At 36.4% G+C, this 26,786-nt stretch overlaps 1 protein-coding gene across 1 annotated transcript in view; it reads right to left on the minus strand.

The window, feature by feature from the left end:
- The window catches only part of HOMER1 (homer scaffold protein 1), a 143,660-nt gene that overhangs the window by 87,880 nt on the left and 28,994 nt on the right, over positions 1-26,786 (minus strand). Inside the window, exons 2-3 of the mRNA XM_049648580.1 lie at positions 6,345-6,501; positions 2,220-2,351 (exon numbers count right to left, since the gene is read on the minus strand). Of these exons, the coding sequence (XP_049504537.1) occupies positions 2,220-2,351; positions 6,345-6,501 (289 nt within the window). The remainder of the gene's footprint in view (positions 1-2,219; positions 2,352-6,344; positions 6,502-26,786) is intronic.

The raw sequence follows: 26,786 nt of genomic DNA on the forward strand, positions 1-26,786 counted from the left end.
GTTTGCATTTCCATGGTAACAAAATACAACTTAGTAAGCACTCTAACAATCCAAGCACAGTTGCAATTTTCCTCATACATCAACCCTACGGACCAAACATTTCTCTCAATACTGCTACTCTCTCTTATTTTGAGAGATCCTTGTCTAGAATTGCCTTCAGACTTTCTAAAACCCTTATAATGCTTTGATTCACTTACGGTTTTTAATGATAAAATAAGCCAGAATAATTACATGCTTGCTTCATTTATGTAAAAGATTATAAACTCCTTGGGATCCCCTATAGTCTATAAAGCAGCAACAACGGTCTTTAAGGTAGCATGGAAAATAAATCATGATTTTGTCATCTCTGGACAAAAACATTATGAAGAGACTGATCACCAACTCTTGGAGCCAAGTCCAGTGAATAATTCCTGGAGCCAAGTCTAGTTTATTTAATGTAGATTCTCCCTCAAAATACTAGGAATCACTATCAGTAAGGTTGGTCAAAAGTATATGTTAACTTTAAAGAGGAAAAATTCTTGAAATATAAAAGCCATTCTCGGAAAAAAAAAAGAAATGAAAGGATACAGTATAACTGACAGAATTTAATAAGCTATTACTTTGCCACATTAGCTAGCTGCCCAGTAACCTCAAAGATGTGACAAAAACTTAATTTGCAGTCAAAATTACTTATGCCCAAAAATCATTTCATACAAGTTTATTTGAGAAATTAATCCACAATTTAGTTCCTGTCAAGAAATTTAGCAAGGGTAATATGTCAACTTTTTTTGCTCTAGACTTTAATAGACAATTCCAAAAGGAAGTTCCAAAAAGGTTCCATCTGAGTAATGGCAAAATTATTAGAACAAATGTGTAATTTCCTACGGGGATTATTTCCGGAGGGGCAATGCTCAGCTGGATACCTGTGTCCCTGCTATGTTGAAATACTTTGAATCTAGAACTCATACCTTTACCACAGTCCAAGAAATGTATTTAGAGAGTAAGATGGGTGTAACAGAAAACAAATCAGTAACACTTTTTCATTTTCATCATCCTACAGAGAATGGACTTATAATCATGAAGGCGAAAGTTAAAATAGCCTTAAAATTGGTCCCTAAACTGTAATTTATATTAAAGGTAATAAAAATATTTGAAAACAACCATGTTAAGTAATGTCTACAACCAAAAAAAATGGAAGCAAAGATTACTTCAATTATTGATCTAACTATACCCACGAGTCAATAAATATTCACAAAAATGTAAGATTATTTTTAAAAAGAACTTATTTTTAAGCATCAGAATGATTTCTGTAATGAATAGCTTACAGTGTAAACATAAACAGTGTATACCTACAAGAGTCTGATGACCCTGAAGCTGAACATTTGTAACTCCCAAAAGGCATCAAATTATTGTGAAAGGTAGGGTTATCCTTTTAATTGAACATTTCAAATAGAGAAGTTCAAAGAATAAATCTTTGGGTCTGGTGAGCATAAAATCTGACGAGCCAAGTGAGTACTCCTCATCTCCTTGACCAGTATCTTATCCTGAGACAGTTTCCTTTGCCTTAGTCTTTGTGGATGACACCCACAAGGCACTGCTGGTATAAACACTGCAAGCTGCTGCTGGTACGCAGGACAACTCTTTTATTTCCAGTAATTAGCCTGGTGATGTTCTGTATTTTGTTGGCCTTTCTGACCACAGTAATTCACTTGGTCAGTATCTTGCAGGAACTCTTCATGTGTTTGTTAGATCTCACCACTCTGTCCTCTATTACAGAGTTTGAAGTAATTCTCAGAGAAAGCACCATTTTCCCTAAACAAAGTAATTCTTAAGTGCCTGCTGTCATGTCAAAAAGCTGAAATCTGTATCACTATCAGCTTACGTTTTCACAATTCAGAAGAGCTTGCTGTTTACCTTCTTGCAGACCATCTCCACTAAGGTGCTAATCCCTGGGCAAAGTCCATTCAGAAGTGATAATCCCCAACTGTTATGTGAACTATCATACAGAGAGTTAACCACCCAAATACTTCTCTATCAATGGTGACCGTTTTTAATGTGCATAAATTATTTCCCAATTGACAGTGAAATCCAATGATCTCTCACTTCTTGCTTTAAAATCACTGTAATTGTTCTACAGTATTAAATTTCTCCTATATTTTACACTTTTCATTTGCTATTATATATTTAAGACCTATGATTTGAAGATGAAGATTTCCACGTAATCTAATGAGTTAACTTACTTTTGAAAGATGATGCTCAGAGGAGAATCCCAGTCCGTAAACAGTGTTTGCCCGGCTATCGGCCCACTGGCCAAACTTCTGAGATGTTTTAGTAAATGTCATGTTTGGGGTGATGGTGCTATTAATTATTGCCTAAAAAATAAAATAAATATGAGTTACAAGCCAAAAGTTAGCAAACAGGCATTTAAACACAGGACTATTTACTTCTGTAAAAAAACAAAGGATTTCTAATGAGTTTACTCAAAGGAAAAACAACCCCTAAATATATACTTTACTTCTTTTCCCACAAAGTGGTATAAATTCATGATACTGAGATTCACTATCATTTCTATTTAACACATAGTTTCTTACAAAATTAGTGTTTTGGTGTTATTAAATATTGATTTTGGTGAACACCATAATAAATTCCAACTATTACTTTGTATCATATTAACAGAAGTACCTTCCCACTGCCAGTACTATAAAAGTATATAATCAGTTAAGTTAGTGAGTTAATGCCCTCCAAAATTCAGATTACAAAGTGATTCCAGTAATAATAGAAATAAACATGTTACCAAATTCATAAGCAGTTTTTTGGTGAACTACCAAATGTAGAATGAAAATCAAGCATTTTCAGAACAAAGCAAAATCTACTGAACACGTGAACAGTACAAATTTAAATACTTATGAGTATGAGTGTATTGATGAAGTTATAATAAATGTATGACACCTGTCCTACTAAAGAAGATAGTAAGAGTAGCTGGCCCCTTGCTTTCTGTCACAAAAGCAGATGTGTTATCTGTAGTTCTATGAGAGCCCTTACCCTTGATTAAGCATTTTTACCTGTGACAAAATTTAAATACTCATACTCAAACCTCCTTACCCTTCAGTTCAAAAGCTGCTTTTCCTAGCATGTCATTTTAGATTCTGTAAAATGTGGCTAACAAAGTACTCTAAATTGCAAGTAGTCATGAAATGAAAAGACTCAATGGAAAAGGATATATTAACAAATGGTTAATAACAAAATATAACAAAAGGTAAGGAATCTGGTTATGGAATCATTTGGTTATGCAACTTTTTTTTTGCTGAGTACCTATTAAATGCCAAGCACAATTCTAGAGAGTTGAAATGTAACACTGAACGGTAATGTTAACTGTGGATTACATTCTAAACCAAGAACAGTCAGTCAATTAACATATACGTAAGTAACTGACTAATGTAATTTCAGAGTGTTATGTGCTCCGAAGCCTGTAAGACCAGCATTTGATAGAGAGAGGGTCTAGAAGGCAATGACTGGCAGGTACTAGGTTAGATTTGGCGGTCCTTGAGTGTTCCCAGAGGAGGGTGCTTGTGAGCTGAGATCTAAGTGTTTTCAAGGAGAGAAGGGCATTTTACATGGGATCTCAGTAACTCTCAAAAAGTGAGGTAGCAATAGGTTTTATAAGAAAACCTGTAAGAAAACCTGTAAGAAAAATGACCCATTTGCTGTAGGTCACAGACCTTCACTTTCAGCTCTTTCAAATGAACTTCTTGATGCTTTTAAGGTTAAGAGTCCCATTTTAATCCCCATTTTGAACCTTTCCTTGCCTCCACTTGTCTTGGGGATTACTTGTTTAGGGATTCTTTAATCACTGAAGAAAAACTTTAAAATGAAAGACGATCCCACACTTAAAAAACATTATTCATAAGATGCTTGGGTGGGTCAGTCAGTTAAGTGTTCAACTCTGTTTTGGCTCAGGTCATGATCTCATGGTTCATGGGTTTGAGCCCTACATCAGGCTCTGTGCTGACAGCAGGGAGCCTCCTTGGGATTTTCTCCCTCCCCCCACTCTCTCTCTCTGTTCCATCCTGCCCCCCAAAAAAACTTAAAAAAATTATTCATTAGAATTCTTAGAATAGAATGGTTTGAATTTTTTGAAGATGAATCCACTTGAAAGGAAAATCTTAATTCTTTAAAATAAATTTTCTCTCAATCCCAGAGTTCCCATCCTTTCAAGGAAAACAGGTAGAAATGCTGTGTCATTACAGATCATGTAGTGCCCTTATCCTGGCCCTCGGCCATGCTGATGTCTCTGCAGCATGATTAGAAAGCCTTTAAGCAAACTTTACATGCACAGTAAGGGCATTAAATGAGAACAAATGGACATTTTCTAATCAGGGGCACCTAAGGGCTTTCCAACTCATCACGCAGTGCAGAAATAGAAGTGGGGCGGGGAGGAGAAAACACTCATTTAGCCACAAGTAAGCCACTCTGCTTACACTATTGCTTACCAAAAACAACTCTGCCTGCAGGGAACTGCAGTAGTTACCAGCATCAGTTTTAAAAAAGTTAACTAGAAAATGGAACATGTGATAGAAATCATAACTGCTACAGAGGGTAGATTTTGTTAAAATAAATAAAAACTTGTTCACAAGAGCTATTTAAGAGTGTAATGTTTACAAGCTGCAAAGTATACTCAAGAATGGAGGCCAGAAGCAATAGTTCCTATCGCCTCAGAAGGAAGGACACATGAGAGTTATTTAATCACATGGGACATGGGAATACTTCAGTTGAACTTTATTCTATTTAAGTCTCCCATCTGATAAAACTCCATCTTATCTGTGGTTTGGGCCAAGAGGGAAATACAGATTATAGAGAACTGAAAGTTCCAGTCAGGGAAAAGAAAGAAATTAATATTCTAGTGGCTGAGATCACAACAATTAATATCTGTTGATGTCACTAAATAGTTACAAAATATGACAAACTTATTCTTCATTAAAGAAGTTTTATAGAAATTAACTATTAGTATTTCTCAAGTCCTTTAAATCCTCCAAGTAAAAATGAAAGAGAACCAATTATTCTAATAAATACGTACTAGTCACTTAAGTACAAGATAAGGGGCAAATAGCCCCTGGGGTTCTGTAATCTAGTTAAGGAGATAAGCAGTGAGCACAAGAGAAAATGAACTGAAAGTTGAGCATTAAATTATCTTTTGTTTCCCCAAACCACTAGGCAATACCTAATAGCCTAAAAATATTAACAACGATAACAAGAGCAGTGTTTTTATAGTGGTTACTATACACCCTTTACGTGTTTTTGCATAAATTACTTAATCTTCACATGAATCCCATGGTGTAATGATGTAGGTATTTTTATTAGTTCCTTTTTACAGATGAGAAAATTAAGGTGTGAAGACATGAACTATCTTGCTCGATCTAGGTCACATGGCTAGGAAGCAGTAGAGCAAAAATTCAAAGCAGAGAGTCTAGGTCTAGAGTGTGTGCTCTTAGATCCTGAGCTGACCTGCTATAATTTCTGCAAGTTCAAAGGCCTCATGGCTTTAAAAAAAACGTGAAGGAGAAGAATGAACCCCTTGTCCTTCTATACACATTTTATCCAGAATCTGATGTTTGGTATTTCTTATTCAAAATTCATTGATAAAAAATGGAATTTTCCCCCCTTTGAAAGGCATACTATCTATAAGACAATGATCAAAGTGCTATGCAGATATTAACTCATTTAATCCTTACTAAGAATAATGAGGCTCAGAGAAGTAATTTGCCGGAAGTCAAAAACTTAGTAGATGGCAGAGCTAAGATATGAACCCAGGCAGTCCATGCTCTTAAACATTATACTATTTGCCTCTCCTAAAAATAAAAACTTAGGTCTTGTCCACATACTTCCCTTCAGAGTAAGGGATGTCAGCTTTAATGCTGACATTGACCAGACTTCATACCATTTAGGGACTTAGAATTACTGAATAATCTACAAAAGTGTATCTGAAAAGAATTCTAGCTCCTCACTAGACTGTAAGCTCCAAAAGTGTAGAAACTGTCCATTCTGTTTACCACTATATTCCTAGCAACTAGCATAGTGCCTGACATGTAATAGATATGCAATGAATATATATCAAATAAACTAACCTAAAATTTGTAGAATATTTTGGAATGTAACTCAATATAAATAAGGTGGCCAATCCAAGTAATTTAGAAGATAAAAAGACAAAAAGTGTTGCTAAAAATGATCAATTTTGGCTTTGTGAAGTTTTTAAAACTCAAAAGGAAATATTGTATCTTAATAAAGATGAAAATTCCCCAAAATAAAACAGAAGATGATCTACTATAAAAAGCAAAAGAGCAAGATCATTTAAAGAGAATATAACTTACCTTTGAGCCATCTAAACTGATTATCCTATACACATTTCTTGTGCTGTCATAGAAATAAGACACAGTAACTGCATGCTTGCTGGTGGGTACCCAGTTCTTCTTTGTGTTTGGGTCAATCTGGAAGACGTGAGCTCGAGTGCTGAAGATGGGTTGTTCCCTATCAGGCAGAAAATAAAATGACAGATTGAAAGCAGTCATTTTATTGCACTGGACAAGAGAACATGAAATCTGTGAGGATGACTCCACTTACCCCAAAACTCCCACATCCCCCAAGACGACAGAAACATTGTTCCATATTTGAATACTGTAAGTATTCAATCATAAGCTTCTTTAAAACAATTATAGTCCATTCTCATTATGTGATGAATCTGTCTACTCGCTAAAATGTATTTGTAACTCCAAAATCAGTACTTGAGGTACCTTCTTAGTCTTGTAGTGGAAAGATGCAATCGCCTGACATGCATGCTTCCATCTGAGGTTGATCAAGGCAACACTCTGCCTTATTTCAGCTCCCATACTATAAACAAGTGTCCTTTTTGTGATCTATTTGGCACCATGCATTTCATAATACTGTGCTTTTTGTTGGTGTTTTCACTGTGTAAAACAGCTCCCAAGCATAGTGCTGAAGCACGGTCTATTCTTGGATGCAAGAAGGCTGTGATGTGTCTTACGGAGAGAATGTTATAAGCTATGCTCAGGCATGAATTATAGTGCTGTTGGCCATGAGTTCAATGGTAATGAATCAATTGTCTATATTAAATGAGGGGTCTTTAAATACAAACACACATAAAACAAGCTTATGTATTGACTGACTGATGAAAATGTGATCGGAGGCTTGTAGGAACCTAACTCTCTGTATCCCCTAGAAGCAATCTTTGAGTATTTGATAATTCAGTGTTCGTGATGCCTGTATAGAACACAACTACTCTAAATAATGAGAACTGACTATATTCTATTAAAATACAAGAACTTTATATAAGCACTAGGTTAAAAATGTTCACCTATTTAAAACTAGATTAATCCAGTAACAGGTAATAAACTTACTAAGAAAAGTTGACCTCTACTATATTAAAAAGTATACAGAACACAAGGTAGCTCACAACCATAGTATCTTTTACTGAGTAGGGCCTTAAACAGATTTTAAAAATAATTTCAAGAACCCAAACTATTAAAAAATGTGTATCCAAAATATCATTAGCTTATTTTACAGTCTGGAAAACAAGCACGTGATGATATATATGCAACAGAAGCATCAGAATGCAAAATTTTCAAGTTCTGAGTAGACGTTCTTCTGGAAACAGCCTTTACCAGGCTTTTTTGCTTTGAGCCCAAATAAAGTTCATTTCTTTCAATTACACAACATCTTCCTTTCCTAAAGCTACATAAGGTCCTAAAGAGAATTTTAACTAGTAAAGAAAGGAGAGTATGGAAGAGAAGAAGTTAGAAAACAGGCAAGGCAAGTCTGGCCCATGGCAACACGACTCTTCAGGTAACAGTAATAGGCTAGGTGTCACATACGTCTATGATCTTCTTCAGCCCTTGGAGAGCAGGTATGAAAGGGAGGCCCCTTCCCTGTAGGTAACCTAGCTCCTCCCAGCTTTATTTCTGGAAACCTCCATAACAACTTTTCTTATTCTAAGAATCTGTTGTGAAGCAACTGATACATTTTATGCCACTCCCTAAAAACTGAAGCAGAGAGTCATCACTTCTGGCTTAACTCATATTACATATAGATTCATTCAACAAGTAATTATTCACAACCTCCCAAGGCATTGTGCCTGGATGAAGAACTCTTCTGAATTGGAAAGAGGTCTAGTTCATTCCCTCTTACCCTATCTTTAATCCTTCAATTTTTCAGTGAGGCTACACTTGGGTTATCTTCCAAAAAGCCCTACAAACCTTGAGGCTTTTTTTTTCTCTTCACCTTTTAATTAAAGTTCTAGGTGTAGTGCAGTTGGTCAGCCTGACTGTAACTAACTAGTTCCAATCCACAGGAAAACCCAAACACACAAGTGTATTTATTTAGGGCATGGAGGGAAGGGAAGTAGGAACTCTAGGGTTATCTAACAACTTCTCCCCCATTTGACAAGCAGTAAATTTCTAAATAGTGCAGGGTGTTGCAATATATGTATTTTATAAGAAACAAAAATAGTTAAGACAATGATATTGCCTTTACACATCTTATATGACCAATCAACAAATCCCTATCAGCGGAAATCTAGTGTTTTGAGTCTTATAAATACTTTCCACATTTTAATTCACATAATTATATTAATCTACACAATTAATCCATAAATTCAATTCCCTTGTGAATAAAAATCTTTAAACTAGCTGTTTTACAAGTGTGCCTTATGAATTTGAGTATCAACCAAGTACACTGCTTTTCTTCAATTCTCTTCTGAGTAGGTGATTTCTTAAAATTACAGTTCAAGATTTCTGGTCAAAATCTTGTCAAACTCTAGATTAAAAATATTAGGAAAATAATTTCACTACTGACACAGGGAACAGAGTTCCTAGAAGTAACAAGGAAGTTACTACATCTATCAAGGCATACTAATAAATAGTTCACACCTTTACTGAATATCTACAAGCCAAAAACAGATAAAGATGGTCCCTGCCCCTGAAAATGATGAGGGAGGACAGATGTCAAAAAATAAAATGCTCTTCACCATGACAGACTCTGGAAATAAGTGACCGAGAGCTACCATGGAGAATGTGATGTCTTAGTAGAATTTGAAACAAAGTAAGGTAACAGTGGGAAGAGGCAATAGTACACAGGTAGGTGTAGCAAGAACCTTAGTGAGTGTGAGTGCCTTTGAAGAATGAGGCTAAAGAGAGAAGCCAATTCATGTGGGTCCCCTCTGGAAACTACTCAGAGATTGTAAATAGAGAACAGCTCCACATTTTAGAAAGACACATTTGGCAGTACTGAAGGGGTGGATGGGAAGGAAACAAGACTGAACACAAGAAGGCTAGTCAGACTCTTATGAAAAAAACTCAAGTACTAGAAATAAAGACAAATGGGGTGCGTGGGTGGCTTAGTCGGTTGAGCATCCGACTTCAGCTCAGGTCATGAAGTCATGGTTCATGGGTTCAAACCCCGTATCAGGCTCTGTGCTGACAGCTTGGAGTCTGGAGCCTGCTTCAGATTCTGTGTCTCCCTCACTCTCTTTGCCCCTCCCCTGTTTGTGCTCTCTCTCTCTCAAAAACAAATAAATAAAACCTGAAAGGAAGGAAGGAAGGAAGGAAGGAAGGAAGGAAGGAAGGAAGGAAGAGGAATGGAAGTTAGGGAATGGAATGAAGATTGAGGAGGGATTAAAGGTAAATTTAGAAAACAGAATCAGTAAAATTAAGCAACAGATTGGTTGCAGGGCAGTGTTTCTCAAACAGGGGTGATTTGTCCCAATTGGGACCTTTCACAATTTCTGGAGACATTTTTGGTTGTCCCAACTGAGGGAGACTGCTATTGGCACCTACATGGTAGAAGCCAGGGGCATCGGTAATCATCTACAATGCACTGAACAGCCCCCTACAAGAAAGAACCAGACCGAAATGTCAATAGTGCCACTAGCCATGTTGGGAAACAGAAACTGAAGTCTGGGTTTGAGGAAGAATGAAATGGGAGAGGATGAGTGAAGTTTTGACCAAATTCAGATGTGTATAAGGGTTTGCATATAAAACTGTCAGAATGGAAACTTAAAAATATTAGTTTGGAGCACAGTAGAGAAAACCACGGAGCAGAAAAAAGTTGGGGGAGTCATCAAGAGATCGTATCACACTAGTCTGTTTAAGATACATTTCAATAACACTAAGCATGTGGATGTATTTCATTCTAGAGAAAAGCTCTGAGAAGCAGCAGAGAAAAGCCATACCTGAAATCTTAAAGCTCTTAATTTTTAAAAGGATCCGTAAAGCATTTGAAACTAACTGACCCAAGTGTCCAAGTGTTAAAGTTAATGCTTTTTTAAGTAAACTGGATGGCATTCATCAATAAAGGTTAGACACAGTACTTCCTTTACAGCAATTCACAAAAATACTAACTGCATCAGATACAAATAGTTCCCAAAATACGTTCTATGGAACAACAGTCTTAGAAATGAGTGTTCCGTGTTTAAATAAATTCTGCAAACACTGTTCTGTCCCATTCTGAATACTTATAATGTACATTAATGTATTAAAGGTTCTAAAACATCCTGCAGTAAAGAAACCCATTTAGGCCTGAGTAACCCAGCATGTGGCAAAATTATCTGGCCCCAAAATTCTTTTCCATGTAACACGTTAACATGTCATAGGACTTATATTTATAACCAAAATATGAAAATCAAAAGATAAATTTTGAGGTAAAAGTATCTCACTGTAAGCTGGTCTGGATATTCTGTCATTTTTACTGACATTACTGTCAGTAGAAAAAATATATAAAAAATACAATACAAAATCGAAGCTTTAGTAACGACTAGAGTATTATTTCTTAAACGACATTGAAAGGAACTCTTCTAAGGAATTAATCTGTCAATTTTAAAGCAAATAGATTTTGGCATGAAATGCTTTAAACTGCCTTAGAGGAATAAAATTGAACCACATACACACACCACACCCATACACACTTTAAAACTAGAAAATCATCTACTTTGGCATTTCTTCCATCAATTATCAGGACAATGAGTAGTTCAAATGACCTATTATAAGAAAAGCTTACTGGAATATTTTCCAGTTGGTTCATAAAATAATTCTATGAAGCTGGTACAAGAACAATTCTGAAGTTCTTCATCTTGGGCTAAAATGAGGTAAAAGTACTACATGCAGTGATCAACTCCAAAACTTAATATGGATATGAAAAACTGGAAGAATGGAAGTACAAGATGACCTGAGAAAAATGTGGTAAAATCAGAGTTTTGTTTTAAAAACAAGGTTTACTTAAACACATTAGAATTGACATAAAGAATGAGTATATTTAACTCTTATCTCTGTAATAAGAAAAAAAAAAAATAACGAAAACTGAAGCAAAACATAAAGACTACTTGCCAAGAAATATATAAACTCTAGATCTAGAAAAAAAAGGAAAAAGTTAACTTTCATCATCTGGATAGCTTTGATTTAGAAAAGTTCAATGATAATGCTTTTTAAAAATTATTACTGAAATCTGTATTTTTACAAACATTATGTGATTATGCAATAAATGTATGTTTCAAGGAAGTGCAAAGGTATGGGTCCAATATTAACAACCAAGCTCAAGGGAAGAAAAAGAAATTATACACTCCCTAGTCTTCTTTTAAAATTTTTGTTTTAATGTTTATTTGTTATTGAGAGAGAGACAGAGCATGAGCAGGGGAGGGGCAGAGAGAGAGAGGGAGACACAGAATCTGAAGTAGGCTCCAGGTTCCAAGCTATCAGCACAGAGCCCAATACGGGGCTGGAACTCACAGACCGTGAGATCATGACCTGAGCCAAAGTCAGACGCTTAATCCACTGAGCCACCCAGGCACCCCTCCCTAGTCTTCTTTTAAGGTTTGGTTTACAAATACTGTTTTTCATATATGTAAATATAATTAAATATTGTAGCAAAGGGGATATAAAGAAGGTTATGGTTTCAAATAATTCCCCGACTTTCTAATTAAGTTTTCAGAAGAAAGTAGCCTGGTAGAAGTTTAAGAAACCCCAAGGTTAATCATAGTTTCCACTGAGAGTTTGACACTGATTATAAACACGGTTGGCTGGCTATTCACCAACTATTCTTCAGCACTCCCTCCTAACATCTCCCTGCATTTTGTTCTGGTGCTCCAACCTTCCTTCACATGACTGTGAGCTTCACTAGAATAATCAAGGCAATTCCAGTCTTCTTACCACAAGTCCATTTAGGAATGGACCTCTGAAGCAATTCAGGTCAATGAGATAAGCAAGGAATGTTTGCTGGAAGCTTCTGGGTACAGTCACAAAAAGATTCACACATAACAAGAGGTGTTCTTTTAAATAACACTGTGTATGCAGTGACATCGGACCTAAAGGAGTCATTTTAATGCTATGAGGCCACTAACCTGAGAACAAAGCCAACATTGTTTGCTAAGAATAGCAGATGGAAAGACAAAGAATCTGCTTCCTTGAGTTGTTACTGAATCAGTGAATTAGCCTCCAGGCTTATGTGGTAAAATAAGTTCCCTAATTGTTTCAAGCAAGTCATTTTCACTTTAAAAATTACACAAATGAGGGGCGCCTGGGTGGCTTAGTTGGTTAAGCATCCAACTTTGGCTCAGGTCATGATCTCATGGTTCATGGGATCAAGCCCCATCCATGTCCAGGGAGCCTGCTTCAGATTCTGTGTCTTCTTCTAACTCTCCCCCTTCACAACTTGTGCTCTGTCTTTCTCTGTGTCTCAAAAATAAATAAATGTAAAAAAACAAAAAATTACATAAATGATCACTGAAGAGGTTTACATGAAATAAACCCTACAATGAAGTGCCCCCAATAAAATGTGACTGATGGTCTTCCAGAACTCCTGGCTAGCTATACACTGGTCATTCATCAACTTCATAACACGACCCCACAGCATATCCAATTAGATTTGGGTGGGGGTGGGGGGGTCATTTAAAATTCTAGAGGTAATCAATAAAAAAATCCCTAAGACTAACTGCATTCAGACAGGTGGGAGGAAGAAATGTGACAATGGCAAAAGTTCACTATCAACTGACTTTCTACTTTAAGAATTTAATACCCAAAGCTTTTAAGAAATAGCAGTATAACACATATTAGAGATAGGGAGAAAACCACCAAGAGAAATAACAACTGGATGTTTTAAAAGCAGTTGACTCTGGTGATGCAGCCAGATGAAGGGGAAACTAGTGATTGTCTTTACAAAACTTCAAGTACTACTTAATTGTTTAACTCTGTATAGGTACCAAAAAGACTTTTTTAAAGCGGCATTGTGGAGGAATCTAGATACACATCAAAATTAACACCAAGAAAAGAATGTTTTAGGGACCACTTATGAAGACTGCCGAGAACCAAAGAATAAGTGACAAATTTTAATAGCTTGGAACTCAATGGACTCAACAGTACATGCTATGAAGGTATTTCTATTATTCATTAAGAGGAATAGAGAGAAAGTGGAGAGAAGCAGAAATCCAAACGTGCCTAAATCCAAGACTGAAGGTATGTCTACTTCTTGGTGAGGTGAAAATACTCTCCTCCATTAGAAGTAAAAACACACTAAGATAAAAACATTCTATGTCAGTTCAGTTTTTGGAATTTGAGAAGCTGGATAATACTTGTTAAGGCCAAAAGGACATGAGCAAGGATCAAACAGGGAGTGAACAGACACCAATGATCACTGAATTTAGATGTAATACCTGAAGAACTTAGCTTCAGTGCCACTTGGTGGTGGCACAAAATGTCTTCAGACAAGTCAGAGCTCAAGCACCTGAATTTCCTCCAAAGAATTATCTTGCACAAGTAATAATATAAATTGTAATCCCACTGGGATTATCGGGGAACTGGTTTAACTCCATCTCCCCATACATCCACATGAGAAAAATCTTGACTACAATACCTGTCTTGATGCTGCTCAAATATTGTAACTGCATATTGCCAATTAGGTACTTCTATTGCCATGTTATGTGTTTAACAGCTGACTGCATATACATTTAGAATGTTATCTTTTAAAAAATACAAGCTTCTTTTGAGGGAAGCAGAGATTATTCTAATGGCTACCCAACACATAGTTGTACTACAAGAACTCCATCTAGTGATGGACCAAAAACATAGCAGGCATATGTTTTTTAAAACTTCCAAGTTACTATTTAGCCAACACAAAACTGTAAAGTGACATTGTTATACCACAAGTATGCAGATTCAAAATGTGACGCCAACAACTACAAAACATTTTTTCTGGAAGAATTTCTTAGAAATGTTTGATGTTTAAAAATAGAGTTCCTTGGTCTTGTAATTGGTTAAATGACCCTTTGAATGAAAGATTTTTTTTTAGAAAATCATCATTTGCATCACAATTGAGCGTCAGAAACTTTCATGACATCAAATAAATTAAAATTTTCCATTTGAAATTTAAGATTAAATTACGAAATTATACTTAGTAATAATACTGTTTCTTTATATACCATCCCTCATTTTAAGAGGGGTTTTCATCAATCTTAGTCCTTTCATTAGGCCACAGCACTAGATATTAAAAGAGATTATAGTACTTATTTACCTTGGGAACTTTAATCATTAGCTACTTTTAAAACATCAAAAGGTATAACAAAATTCATAGTAAAGGAAAGCAATCCCACTCAATGTACACTTTTTAGCAAATGATAATTATCAATTGATTCAATGCTCAGAGAACCTGACTTGCTAATTATTTTTATTTTTTAAAAAATTTAAGTAATTTTTTATTTTTTATTTTTATTTTTATTTTTTTAATTTTTTTTCAACATTTTTTATTTATTTTTGGGACAGAGAGAGACAGAGCATGAACGGGGGAGGGGCAGAGAGAGAGGGAGACACAGAATCGGAAACAGGCTCCAGGCTCCGAGCCATCAGCCCAGAGCCTGACGCGGGGCTCGAACTCACAGACCGCGAGATCGTGACCTGGCTGAAGTCGGACGCTTAACCGACTGCGCCACCCAGGCGCCCCTAAGTAATTTTTTAAAGTTTATTTTTGAGAGAGAGCGAGCAAGTGAGCAGAGGAAAGTCAGAGAGAGAGGGAGAGAGAGAGGATCCCAAGCTGATGTCTGTCAGCACGGAGCCCAATGTCGGGCTAGAACTCACGAACCATGAGATCATGAACTGAGCCGAAATCCAGAGTCAGATGCTTAACTAACTGAGCCACCCAGGTGCCCCTTGACATGCTATTTATTAAATAACCGCCAAGTGACATCATCTCTGCCCCTCTTCTCCATTTTATTATTTTTTTATTAAAAAAAATTTTTTTTTCTTAACATTTATTTATTACTGACAGACAGAGAGAGAGCATGAGCATGGGAGGGGCAGAGGAAGGAGGAGACACAGAATCTGAAGCAGGCTCCAGGTTCTGAGCTGTCAGCACAGAGCCCAATGCAGGGCTCGAACTCACAAACCACGAGATAATGACCAGAGCTGAAGTTGGACGCTCAACCGAGCCACCCACGCGCCCCCCCTCTTCTCCATTTTAAACCATATCCATTTCAGATAAAATCCTGGATGTTTAAAAATAAAGAGGTATTCCTGATAACTCATTATATTTAAAATTAGTATTGTCTCTCTGTCTCTCAAAAATAAAGAAATGAAAAAAATTTTAATCTCTGTCTCTCAAAAATAAATAAATGAAAAAAAATTTTTTTAAAAAGGCGGGGTGCCTGGGTCGCTCAGTTGGTTAAGCATCCAACTTCGGCTCAGGTCATGATCTCACAGGTTGTGAGTTCGAGCCCTGGGTCGGGCTCTGTGCTGACAGCTCAGAGCCTGGAGCCTCCTTTGGATTCTGTCTCCTTCTCTCTCTGCCCCTCCCCACTTGCACTCTGTCTCTCAAAAATAAATAAAATAAAAATTTTAAATTAGTATTGTTATTTCCAACTCTATTAGACTTTAAATATTCTTTACCCAGGTGATTTCCACTAAATAAAGCTAAATAGTGAAAACCGAAAATATACAAAAGGGAAATCGAAGGAAAAAAGTCTCTTATTAATGAAAATTTAATTCGTGTTAAAATAGGTGGTGCATTCCAAAAAATCTAAAAAAATTTTCTAGTAGACATCCAATTCCTAAAACCTTTAAAAGTGAGTAAAATGTAAAAATATTATTTAAAAAAAATTTTTAATGTTTATTTTTGAGAGAGAGACAGAGCACAAGCGGGGGAGGGACAGAGAGAGAGGGAGACAGAATTTGAAGCAGGCTCCAAGCTCTGAGCTGTCAGCACAGAGCCTAAAGCAGGGCTCAAACCCATGACTGCAAGATCATGTCCTGAAGTTTGATGCTTAACTGACTGAGCCACCCAGGCGCCCCAGAAGATTATATAAGTTCTAATACCAGTAATATTTGAAGGAACAACAATACTCTTAGGTACTTTTCCTGTACACCTACTACAACTAACCAAGTGGATACTCAATCCATATAGTATCTGAAGAAGTAACTATTCTAAGAAATAAATCCAGGAGTGAAGAGAAAGAATTGAAGGTACTGTGGCAAAACGTTAATGTTTGCTACATTTGAATAGCAGTTGCATGAATGTTACATTATTCCCTGTATTATTCTGAATATTTTAAATAGCTCACAACAAACAATAAAACTTCACACCACTTCTCTAGAATTTTTATTGACACTATGAAATCTGAATAATCAGCTATGTTTTATAGATATGTAGATCATTTATTTTTAACCACGACACAAAAGTCTATAATATAATTAGAGCTTCACTGTCCAATACAGTAGCTACTAGCCACATGAGTACTGAATATTTGAAATACGGCTTATGCAATTGATAAAGTGAATTCATTTAGATTTTGATACCCAAGTCACTTAAACACATTTAAGCATATACGGAACAACCTGGGTATGTGAATCTACTATTTCAACCGTACATTTGATGAAATTTAAATTCAGATCAAGTATTTCTGATTTTAGCCTCCAAAATGAGAGGTGCTCTAAGTACAAAATACATAAGGGATTGCAAAGACTTAGTAAGTAAAAGTATGTAAAATATTCCAATGATTCTTATATTAATCACATATTAAAAAGATATTATTTTGGATATATTGTGCCAAAATGTGTTAAAACCAATTTTACCTTTTTAAAACATTAACAATTTAAAATTATACAAGATGCTCACACTGTATTTCAAGTAGAAAATACTGGACTATTTTATGTAGCCATTTCCTTACTGACAGACATAGAAGTTCCATTTTTGACACTATTACAAACAATGCCCCTGTATGTTTACTTGTGCACACATGCAAGAAGATATACTAGAAAAATTCCTGATCATAGGGTATGCACCAAAGCATATTTCCAATTTGCTCTTCACAGCACATGTACCAATTTATATTCTTTTATAAAAAAAGGTTTATTATTTATTTTGAGACACAAGAGAGAGAGAATCAAGCAGGGGAGGTGGGGGGGGGGAGAGAAGAGAGAGAGAGAGAGAGAGAGAGAGAGAGAGAGGGGAAGGGAGAGGGAGGGGATCCCAAGCAGGCTCCATGCTGTCCATGCAGAGTCTGACACGGGGCTTGATTTCATGAACAGTGAGATCAAGACCTGAGCTGAAATCCAGAGTCAGATGCTTAACCGACTGAGCCACCCAGATGCCCCTGAGTTTATATTCTTAATAGTCTTAGATAATCTCCTCCCAACACTTGGTAATGTCCAAGTAACATCTTTAATTTGTGCCAACTTGATGGGCATGAAATGGTATTTCAATGTTGCTTTAATCTGCATAACACTGATTACTAGTGAGGCTTAGGAGATCTTCGTATACTTCTGACCCATTTGAGTCCAGTAGATTTCTATACTTATTCCTGAGCTTGTTTAAAACCTTATTTTAGCTTCAGAGAGTGAAAGAGACCAGAATCCAAAATTCAGCACTCAAACCATATGCAGGGCAACATTTCATAATTCTAACATATATAAACCTAATTGAGGTCAACACCCACTAAAGTACAGAAAAACCAAGTTGCTTTTTTCCCCTAAATCTAAGGACATCTAATGTTTGAAAATCAATACAGCATAGATATAGCACATAAATTCTGCTCTTTTCCAAAGGCAAATTATAGTTTTAGTTTTTATATACCAAATTGTTCCTGACATTCTTCAAAATTTTTCCTTTGTGGAGGGGTGACTACAGGAGTAATAAATGTATACTAGTCAAACTTTTAGAGTTTTTTAAAGTTTTCCTGGCTTCTTATCAAAACAAACAAACAAACAAACAAACAAACAAATCCAGGAGCTCCTGAGTAATTCAGTTAAGCGTCTGGCCCTTGATTCTGGCTTAGGTCATCATATCACAGTTCTCACAGTGCATGAGTTCAAGCCCTGAATGGAGCTCTGTGCTGTCAGAGGCTGGTAGGGATTCGCTCACTCTCCCTCTCTCTCTGCCCCCCCATCTCAAAAATAAAGAAATGAACTTTAAAAAAATTTTAAACCTAACCTTTAATGCTAAACTGTAAGTCAAAAGTAATAATGTGATTTTACTGTCAAAAAGGTTAAACTCATGGGTGTTTTTCAAATATTAAACAATATCACCACTTCTACACAATTTCCATTCCAACTTTCCTTAGACTTGAAAGAATCACTTCTATCTAATGGAGTTTTCTCAGTCACAGGTAGTAACTACATCTGGCTAGCTCCTTTCTGAGTGGTCTTCAAGTAGGTTAGCTATATGTAAGTCTACCAACGAACAGCATCTGGTATTTTATGTACGATAGCCACACATTCTCAGTTTCTCAGATTATCCAACTTTAATATACTTATTTTTTCTATTGAAAAAGGGCTGCATTAACTGCAATTAAATGTGATTTATGATGCCCACTGTTGTCAGCTTCTCAGGAAACAAAGATTATAGACAAAAATTTTTGTCAGATGCTGTGCCCCAATTTGGGGTTTTGCAAATACAATCTCTATAATGACATAGGGTTTTTGCTCAAATGCATTAGATCTATTTCAAAACAGTGGTGTTAAAATAATTCAGTCATTACAGCATTATCGAGTCCCAAACAAATTCTGACTGTGAATCCCAAACTTTCTGACTGTGAATGTATTTATTATTTGTCACTGATGATAAATTTAATATACGTATACAATAAGCTAGGTTGGGGGGGTGTCTTTGGCCTTTTTAGCCTTTCTGAAAGGCAATTTTAGTAGAGAGGTACATGAGGTAATCACCATTGATAAAAAGGGCACCAGATACAGTACTCTACAGCTTATAGCACTGTTTTTTTACACATTGTGGCAACCCAGAGGGTCATGGTCAACTTAATGGTTAACAATGGGCATTATAAAAAGTGAATGACAATGTAAAATATCAGAGGACATCTTACTTGTTAGCAGTGTACATATTTATTACCCATGAAACTTTGGGCTACATATTTATTTATGCTTGCTGCAATGTAAGCTACTTTTTTTTTTCTTACTGTGAATCATAGTCAAAAAGTTTAAAAATCTAGGCATTACAAAATGCTTTCATTTAATGTTGATGAAAACCATGTGAAGCAGGCACACAATACCCACTTCATGGTTCAGAAGCATAGGTCCTAGGTGACTCACCCGAAGTCACACAGCTAGCAAATGATATGAATAAGCATTTTTAAAATGCAAATGAAAATAAAATTCAGTCTCACTAGAAATTAAAGAACTGAAAATTAGAACCACAAGTTATTTTTTCACCTGTCAAAACAGGAAACCTTTTTTTCAATGAAAAAACTCAATGTTAGTGAGAGTTTAAGGAAACCTGACACTTTCAAAAGCAGCAGGTGGGAGTACAAATCAGTTAAAGTCTTTTTGAAAAACACTTTGACAATGTATATCAAAAGCCTTTAAATTTTTGTGCGTATCCTTTGACACATCGATTCCATTCTAGGAATTTACCTTAAGGAAATAATCAGGGGAATATGCAGAGATTTAGCTGTGTTGTATCACCACATAATCTACAGTATCTATTTAGCTGGTTGTATCACCACATAATCTACAATAACCAAAAGATGTAAATTCAAATGTTCAGTAATGTAAGACCAAACAAATTACAGTAAGGCCATACAGTGGAATCCTATGTCGCTATTAAAAACAAAGTAGTAGAATATTCAATGACATAAGATGTCCAAAATAGTCAAGGAAAACAGTTTATAAAATAGTGAATACAGTATGTTTTGTTTAAAATATACCTATATGCATAGAAAAAATATATGGAGGACATTTAGTACTTATATTCAGTCTTTGTCCTGCCTCTCCTTCTCTCAACACAGAAACCAGAGTTGTCCTTCTAAAAACCCAAGCTAGCATTAAAAAACTATGGGGAAGAAAAAGGGTGGAAGGGTGAGGATAAAGCAAGAAAGGCAAAATGTGGAAGGCTACTCAAGTGGGTGTGATGATGGTGGTTCAGGAGAGTTAACACCTAAATCAGGCGGGTCATTCCTCAAAACCCTCCAGTGGTTTACCAACTTAGTCAAAGTAAAACTAAAGTCCTTACAACAGTCTAAAGGCCTTCTACCAGTGTTTCTCAACCGTGGCTGTGTTAGAAACCCTCAGCCTGCAAGGCGATTGTCCTGTGTAGCCAGGAGGAAGAACCACCAGGATACCCACCCTCCAACCTCATCTGCCATGTGGTATCTTTTACTCCAGCCACACTGGCCCTCCTGGTGTTTCTCAAACATGCCAAGCACTGCCTACCACAGGGCCTTTGTATGAAGTACTCTTTGCCCTCAGATCTGTCTAGCATTTTCCTTTGCTTCCTCCAGCTGTTAGCTCAAATGTTACCTTCTCAGTGAGGCTGGTCCTGATGGCTCTCTGTAAAAACTGCAACTCCTTCCTCTTCTTTCCCAGGATTCCCCAATCCCCTTGTTTTAACTTCTCCCCCTGGTGTTTATCGCCATGTGACATACAATGTATTTTCTTATTTACTGTCCCTCTCCTAAAATGTTATCTCCTCAAGGGCAAGAATTAAGTCTTTTTAAATTCTTGCTATGCCCCCAAGCAACTCAAATACCTGGCACACATTAGTCACATAATGAATGAATGAATGAATGAATGAATATATATTAAGAAATATAGAGTTCTTGGTGGTAGAATTTATAAGTGACTGGTTTTTTAACTCAGTTTTTCAGGGGGTAAACATGCTATATTTGTAATAAAATTTTAAACAAACAACCATCATGCAATATATTTGCTTTAAAAAACACAACTAGTAAAAAAAATTAAATTTAATTTAAAAAATAAAAAACAATTAGAATGTTACCTTGGTGATTACACAGATAAATATATGTGTAAGAATTCAATGATTTACACACCTGACAGAATATATGTCTTAAATTTTTTAAAAAAAGGTAAATGCCAATTAAAAATATTATAGTCCTATTGATAATGGATTCATCTCTTGCCCATAGACAACCACTATAAATCAGACACAAATCCCCATTGATCCAAGTTTTTCCATCAATCAGGTCTGCTTAAAGTTCTATTAGGATGTTTAAAAATACCTATAAATATCCTGCACAGTAAGTAAAAAATATAACTGTATCACTGTGTGAATCAGGAAGCTTGTCCTACAAACTCTCACAATACATCAACTCTAAGAAAGCCAATCATCTCAATCGGAAAAGTTCCCTAACTGGTTCTTCCAGCTAACACAGCATAGAAGATCATGACAGTTTAACTAACAAAATACAAATATTAGCCGAACCAAGTGATAAATACAAAAAGTACCAATTCTACTAAAGCCTTCGTGTTTGGCAGACATTCCACAATATTTAAATGGGTAATATCAGGAATCTAATTAAGGCTGCCTAACACAACTTTTTGGTGACCACTGAGATACCAGTTCTCTTCGGTTCTTCTATAAAAGGCATATTCTGATGTACTGACAAAGCACTAATACCTACTTTTAAAATCTCTTCCAGTCAAAAACAGCCTCTCACCATGTGAGAAAAAGCTTAGGAGACGCAATCAAACTCTCTTTTGAGACATTTCAGAAAAACAAGTTAGCCTTACTTCTCAAAAAAAAAGAGAGCAGTGGAATTAACAAGGAGAGTACTACTAACAGCAGCTTGAGCACAGCATGTCTCCTACAACAATCTGTATCATGGCAATGAAAATCGTATCAGAAATAAATACGGTGAGACTAAGGAAAAGAATGAAAAGTTTATATGAATTTATAAGCTAAGCCATAACACAAAATAGACACCTTCCTATCCTTAGTATCCTAAATCATTCACTCTCATATATTATTATGGTACTTTGGCAGATATCTAGTATTTGCTTAAGGAACTGGTTAACTATTCTAAACTAAGAATAAACCGCTCCCACCTCCCCACTAGTAATACATTCAGAAGGCAAATTTCTGCTTATCTTAATTCCTTTGAAGAAAGCCTTCACTGAATTAAGATATCAGGCTCCCCGTTGAATTTTTTAATAGATTGATAAAAGAAACTTCCATTGAATCCCCATGTTACTCAGTATCCCATGTGACAGCGCTAGGGAAAAACTCGTCTGCTTGCTGTTATATCCAAATAAGACTATAACCTAATACACCTCTCACTCATTTGCCAAGAAACTCAGCTATGCTATTTTTCCCTCAGTAATGTAATCTCAGGTGTCTGCTGTATCTACTCATCTGCTTTTCAACAACTGTTTTCAACTGTACTGGCTTTACTTTGTTCTTGATCTTACAAATTATTGGAAATTCTATGTAGAAACCGAAAGCTTACACATGTAACATAATAAAAACTGAATAGCTTAAACAGTAGCTTTTGAATTTGAGAAAAACACAGGGCCAAAAAAAAGTTGACAGTTTTTAACCTTTTGCCCTTGGAATGTGATACCTCGACCATTTCCCTTTTAAAAATTAATGAGCACACAAATGAACAACTTCACTCGTTTATGCTAATGGAGGAAAGCCACAGATTGGATAATTCAAACTGAGAAATTCAAATATGCCACTCCTAGGCCTGAAAACAAAAACCTCAACTTATAAATTGGTGCGTGGTAAATTCTTTGGTTAATTAACATTTGTGAAGACTTACCCTATGGTCAGACACTGTTGAAAGCACTTTCCCTGTGTTACTTAATCCTCTCAGCCTTTATGAGGTAGCTACTATTACCCCTCTTTTGAAGGTGAGGATCCTAAGGCACAGAGAGGGTCCATACATAATTTGCTCATAAGATGACACACGGTAGAGACAGCACACAAACATAACCTGGCTCTAGAGCGCACAACTTCATCCTATGCTGTGTCCATGGATGGGAAAAGAATTCTTTAGTCCTGTAGACCAGACTTTATGCTATGACCAAACATTTGCCTGGCTCTCCCCTGTAATTTTGCGGACTGAAGTGGGATAGTATGCTCCACAACTAAGGTTACTGTGCGTGGTAAGCACCGTTAAGAGTACTTCAGTGTTTTCATCTTTCTTTCAAGAAAGTGTTTTCTTACCTTTCACTTGTATTTTGAAAGCAATTTGTAATCTAACACTTTATTGGAAGGAGAGTATGGTTTGGGAGAATCCAAAAACTTATTTTTAGTCATGCCAATTGTCATAGTTCTTGAGCTGTTCTTCTGCAAGGAAGACAAAACTCTCTGATCTGTATTTTGATACAATGATTCCACCTCTTTAACAGAATTTCCTAAGAATAATGGTGAGGGGGCGCCTGGGTGGCTCAGTCGGTTAAGCGTCCGACTTCGGCTCGGGTCACGATCTCACGGTCCGTGAGTTCGAGCCCCGCGTCGGGCTCTGGGCTGATGGCTCGGAGCCTGGAGCCTGCTTCTGATTCTGTGTCTCACTCTCTCTCTGCCTCTCCTCCGTTCATGCTCTGTCTCTCTCTGTCTCAAAAATAAATAAAAACGTTAAAAAAAAAATTTAAAAAAAAAAAAGAATAATGGTGAGGATGTTAGCCTGTGTGAAGTGAAAGCATTGGTCTTTGAGACTAGATGTTATTAATTTCAAATTACTTCACATCTGCTTCACACACTGGCTAGATTTAATCATACATGGCATTTCTGAAAAGTATCACATGATAGGAAGAATATGTATATTCTGTTAACATACCTGCACATGTGCAAATATACTTTCTACTTTCTCCTTTTTTCCCCAATCTTGATTTAGTTTCTTTTTAGTAAAAGCATCTAAGAATTTAATACTTCCAGTATTTATTTCATTGAATACTTCACCTCTGATAAAAGAGTTTTTCCAGGAAAATGTTTCCTTTCGGTTTTTTAAATGTAACTCGCTAGGGGTGCGTGGGTAGCTCAGTCAGTTAAGCATCCAACTTCGACTCAGGTCATGATCTCCCAGTCTGTGAGTTGGAGCCCTGCATTGGGCTTTGTGCTGACAGCTCAGAGCCTGGAGCCTGCTTCAGATTCTGAGTCTCCCTCTCCCTCTGCCCCTCCCCCCACTCTCTCTCTCTCAAAAATAAAAATAAACATTAAAAAAAAGTTTTTAAAATATAACTCCCTAGCTAGTTGCACTTGTGGGGAAGTTGTGTATATGTTCTATAAAAGCTATCTGAGCCATGAGAGAATTTACACACAATCAGAAAGGCTAAATTTCATAAAAACAAGTTTTGTAAAATGGGTTCCATGAACTACTTTTGAAAGTACTTATTAATTCTCTGAAAATAATGGGACTCTTAAGACCGTGTTTTTCTTATAAATCATCACAACTAAATATTTGTGGAGATAGGTGGAAAAACATACTTTACCATGTGAAATTGTAAACAGTCTACAGAAAAGGGGAAGTTAACAGGTCACCTCAGTAAACTGGCAGACTTTTAAATATAAGACTGCATAAAAACACTTTAACATACAAAAAGTAAGATTTATTGATATCCCCTTTAAATGACTGTGGAAGGACGAATGCCCCCGATGATACATAGGTCCTAAAACCTAAACATGCAAATGTTACCTTATTTGGCAAAGGTACTTTGAGGCTATGATTAAGTTAAAGCTCCTCAGATGGGAGAGATTGTTCTGGATTAGATGGGTATACCCTAAACGTAATCTCAAGTCCTTATAAGAAAGTGGTAGAGGGAGATTTAGCTACAAAAGAAGGTTATGTCACAAAGGGAAAAGAGGGAGAGGTTGGAAGATGTGTACAGTGCTGGCTTTGGAGATGGAAGCGGCCATCAACCGCAAATGCAAGGAATATAACTCTAGAAGCTGGAAAAGGCAAGGAAGCCATTCTCTCCAGAGGCTCCTGAAGGACTGCAGCCCTGCTCACATCTTGATTTCACCTCCAGTGAAACTGATTTTGGATTTCTGACATCTAGAACTTTAAGGGAATAAATATGTGTTGTTTTAAGCCAAGAACTTTTTTTGGTACAACAAACATAAGAAACTAATACAACAGTAGATGACATAGTAGTCCCCACCTTATGTGCAAGACGTGTTTCAAGACCTGCAGTGGATGCCTGAAACCACAGGTAGTACCAAACCCTACCTATCCTGTGTTTTTCCCTATACATTTATACTTATGATAGAGTTAAACTTATAAATTGGGCACAGTAAAAATAACAGTAACTAATAGAATATACTGTAATAAAAGTTATGTGGTCTCTCGATCTCAAAATATTTTTGTTTATTTTAATAATTTTTAAATGTTCATTTATTTTTGAGAGAGAAAAACACAGAGACAGAATGCGAGGGGGAGAAGGGCAGAGAGACACAAAATCGGAAGTAGGCTCCAGGCTCTGAGCCGCCAGCACAGAGCCCAATGTGGGGCCTGAACCCACGAACTGTAAGATAACAACCTGAGCCGAAGTTGGATGCTTAACCAACTGAGCCACCCAGGCACCCCTCAAAATATCTTATTAGACTGTACTCACCCTTTTTGTGATGACGTGAGATGATAAAATGCCTATGTAATGCCAAGTGAGAAGAATGATGCAGGTACTGTGATGCAGTGGTAGGCTACTATTGACCTTCTGACAAGAGATCAGAAGGAAGATCATCTGCTTCAGAACTGCAGGTGACTAAAACCGTTGAAAGTGAAACCATGGATAAGGGAGGGGACTATGGCACAAATCCTCATCCAGTTAAAATCTACTAATTCTCCACCATTTATAGGATTAGTTTATTCTAAATTCTATTAAAAGTAAGTTTCTAATCATATTTCTCAAGTAATATGTTTACTCAGTAGGGGAAGAATTCCTGAAAACAGCATAAAATCTTAATAGAAGCAATTTTGAATATCTTAAAGCACTTTTAGGCAATTTGTTTACCAACTGGGTATCCTCAACTGCAGTGTAATTTGATAAAAATTAAAGCTCAGGAGTAAAAAATGATTGCTATGGGAAAAGTTACAGTAATTGTTCAAGAATAACAAGTGTAGTTGAGTAGTGACTCTGTTTTTCTCCCCATTTCACTAAACATCAAATCAACACGTGATTCGGAAGTACCACTGTTGCAAAAATGAAACAGTTGAAGGATGGGGAAACGTGAAGAAACCAACATTTTGTTAAATTTCTACTACATGTAAATGCCTTATATATATACATATATATGTATATATTCTCATTTCCTATCAAAATAACATTAAAAGATAAAAGGAATTTTTTTTAATTTTTTTTTTTTAACGTTTATTTATTTTTGAGACAGAGAAAGACAGAGCATGAACGGGGGAGGGTTAGAGAGAGGGAGACACAGAATCCGAAACAGGCTCCAGGCTCTGAGCTGTCAGCACAGAGCCCGACGCGGGGCTCGAACTCATGGACCGCGAGATCATGACCTGAGCCGAAGTCGGCCGCTTAACCGACTGAGCCACCCAGGTGCCCCAAGAGATAAAAGGA

This window comes from Panthera uncia, assembly GCF_023721935.1.
Source record: "Panthera uncia isolate 11264 chromosome A1 unlocalized genomic scaffold, Puncia_PCG_1.0 HiC_scaffold_17, whole genome shotgun sequence".
Taxonomy (NCBI): Eukaryota; Metazoa; Chordata; class Mammalia; order Carnivora; family Felidae; genus Panthera; species Panthera uncia.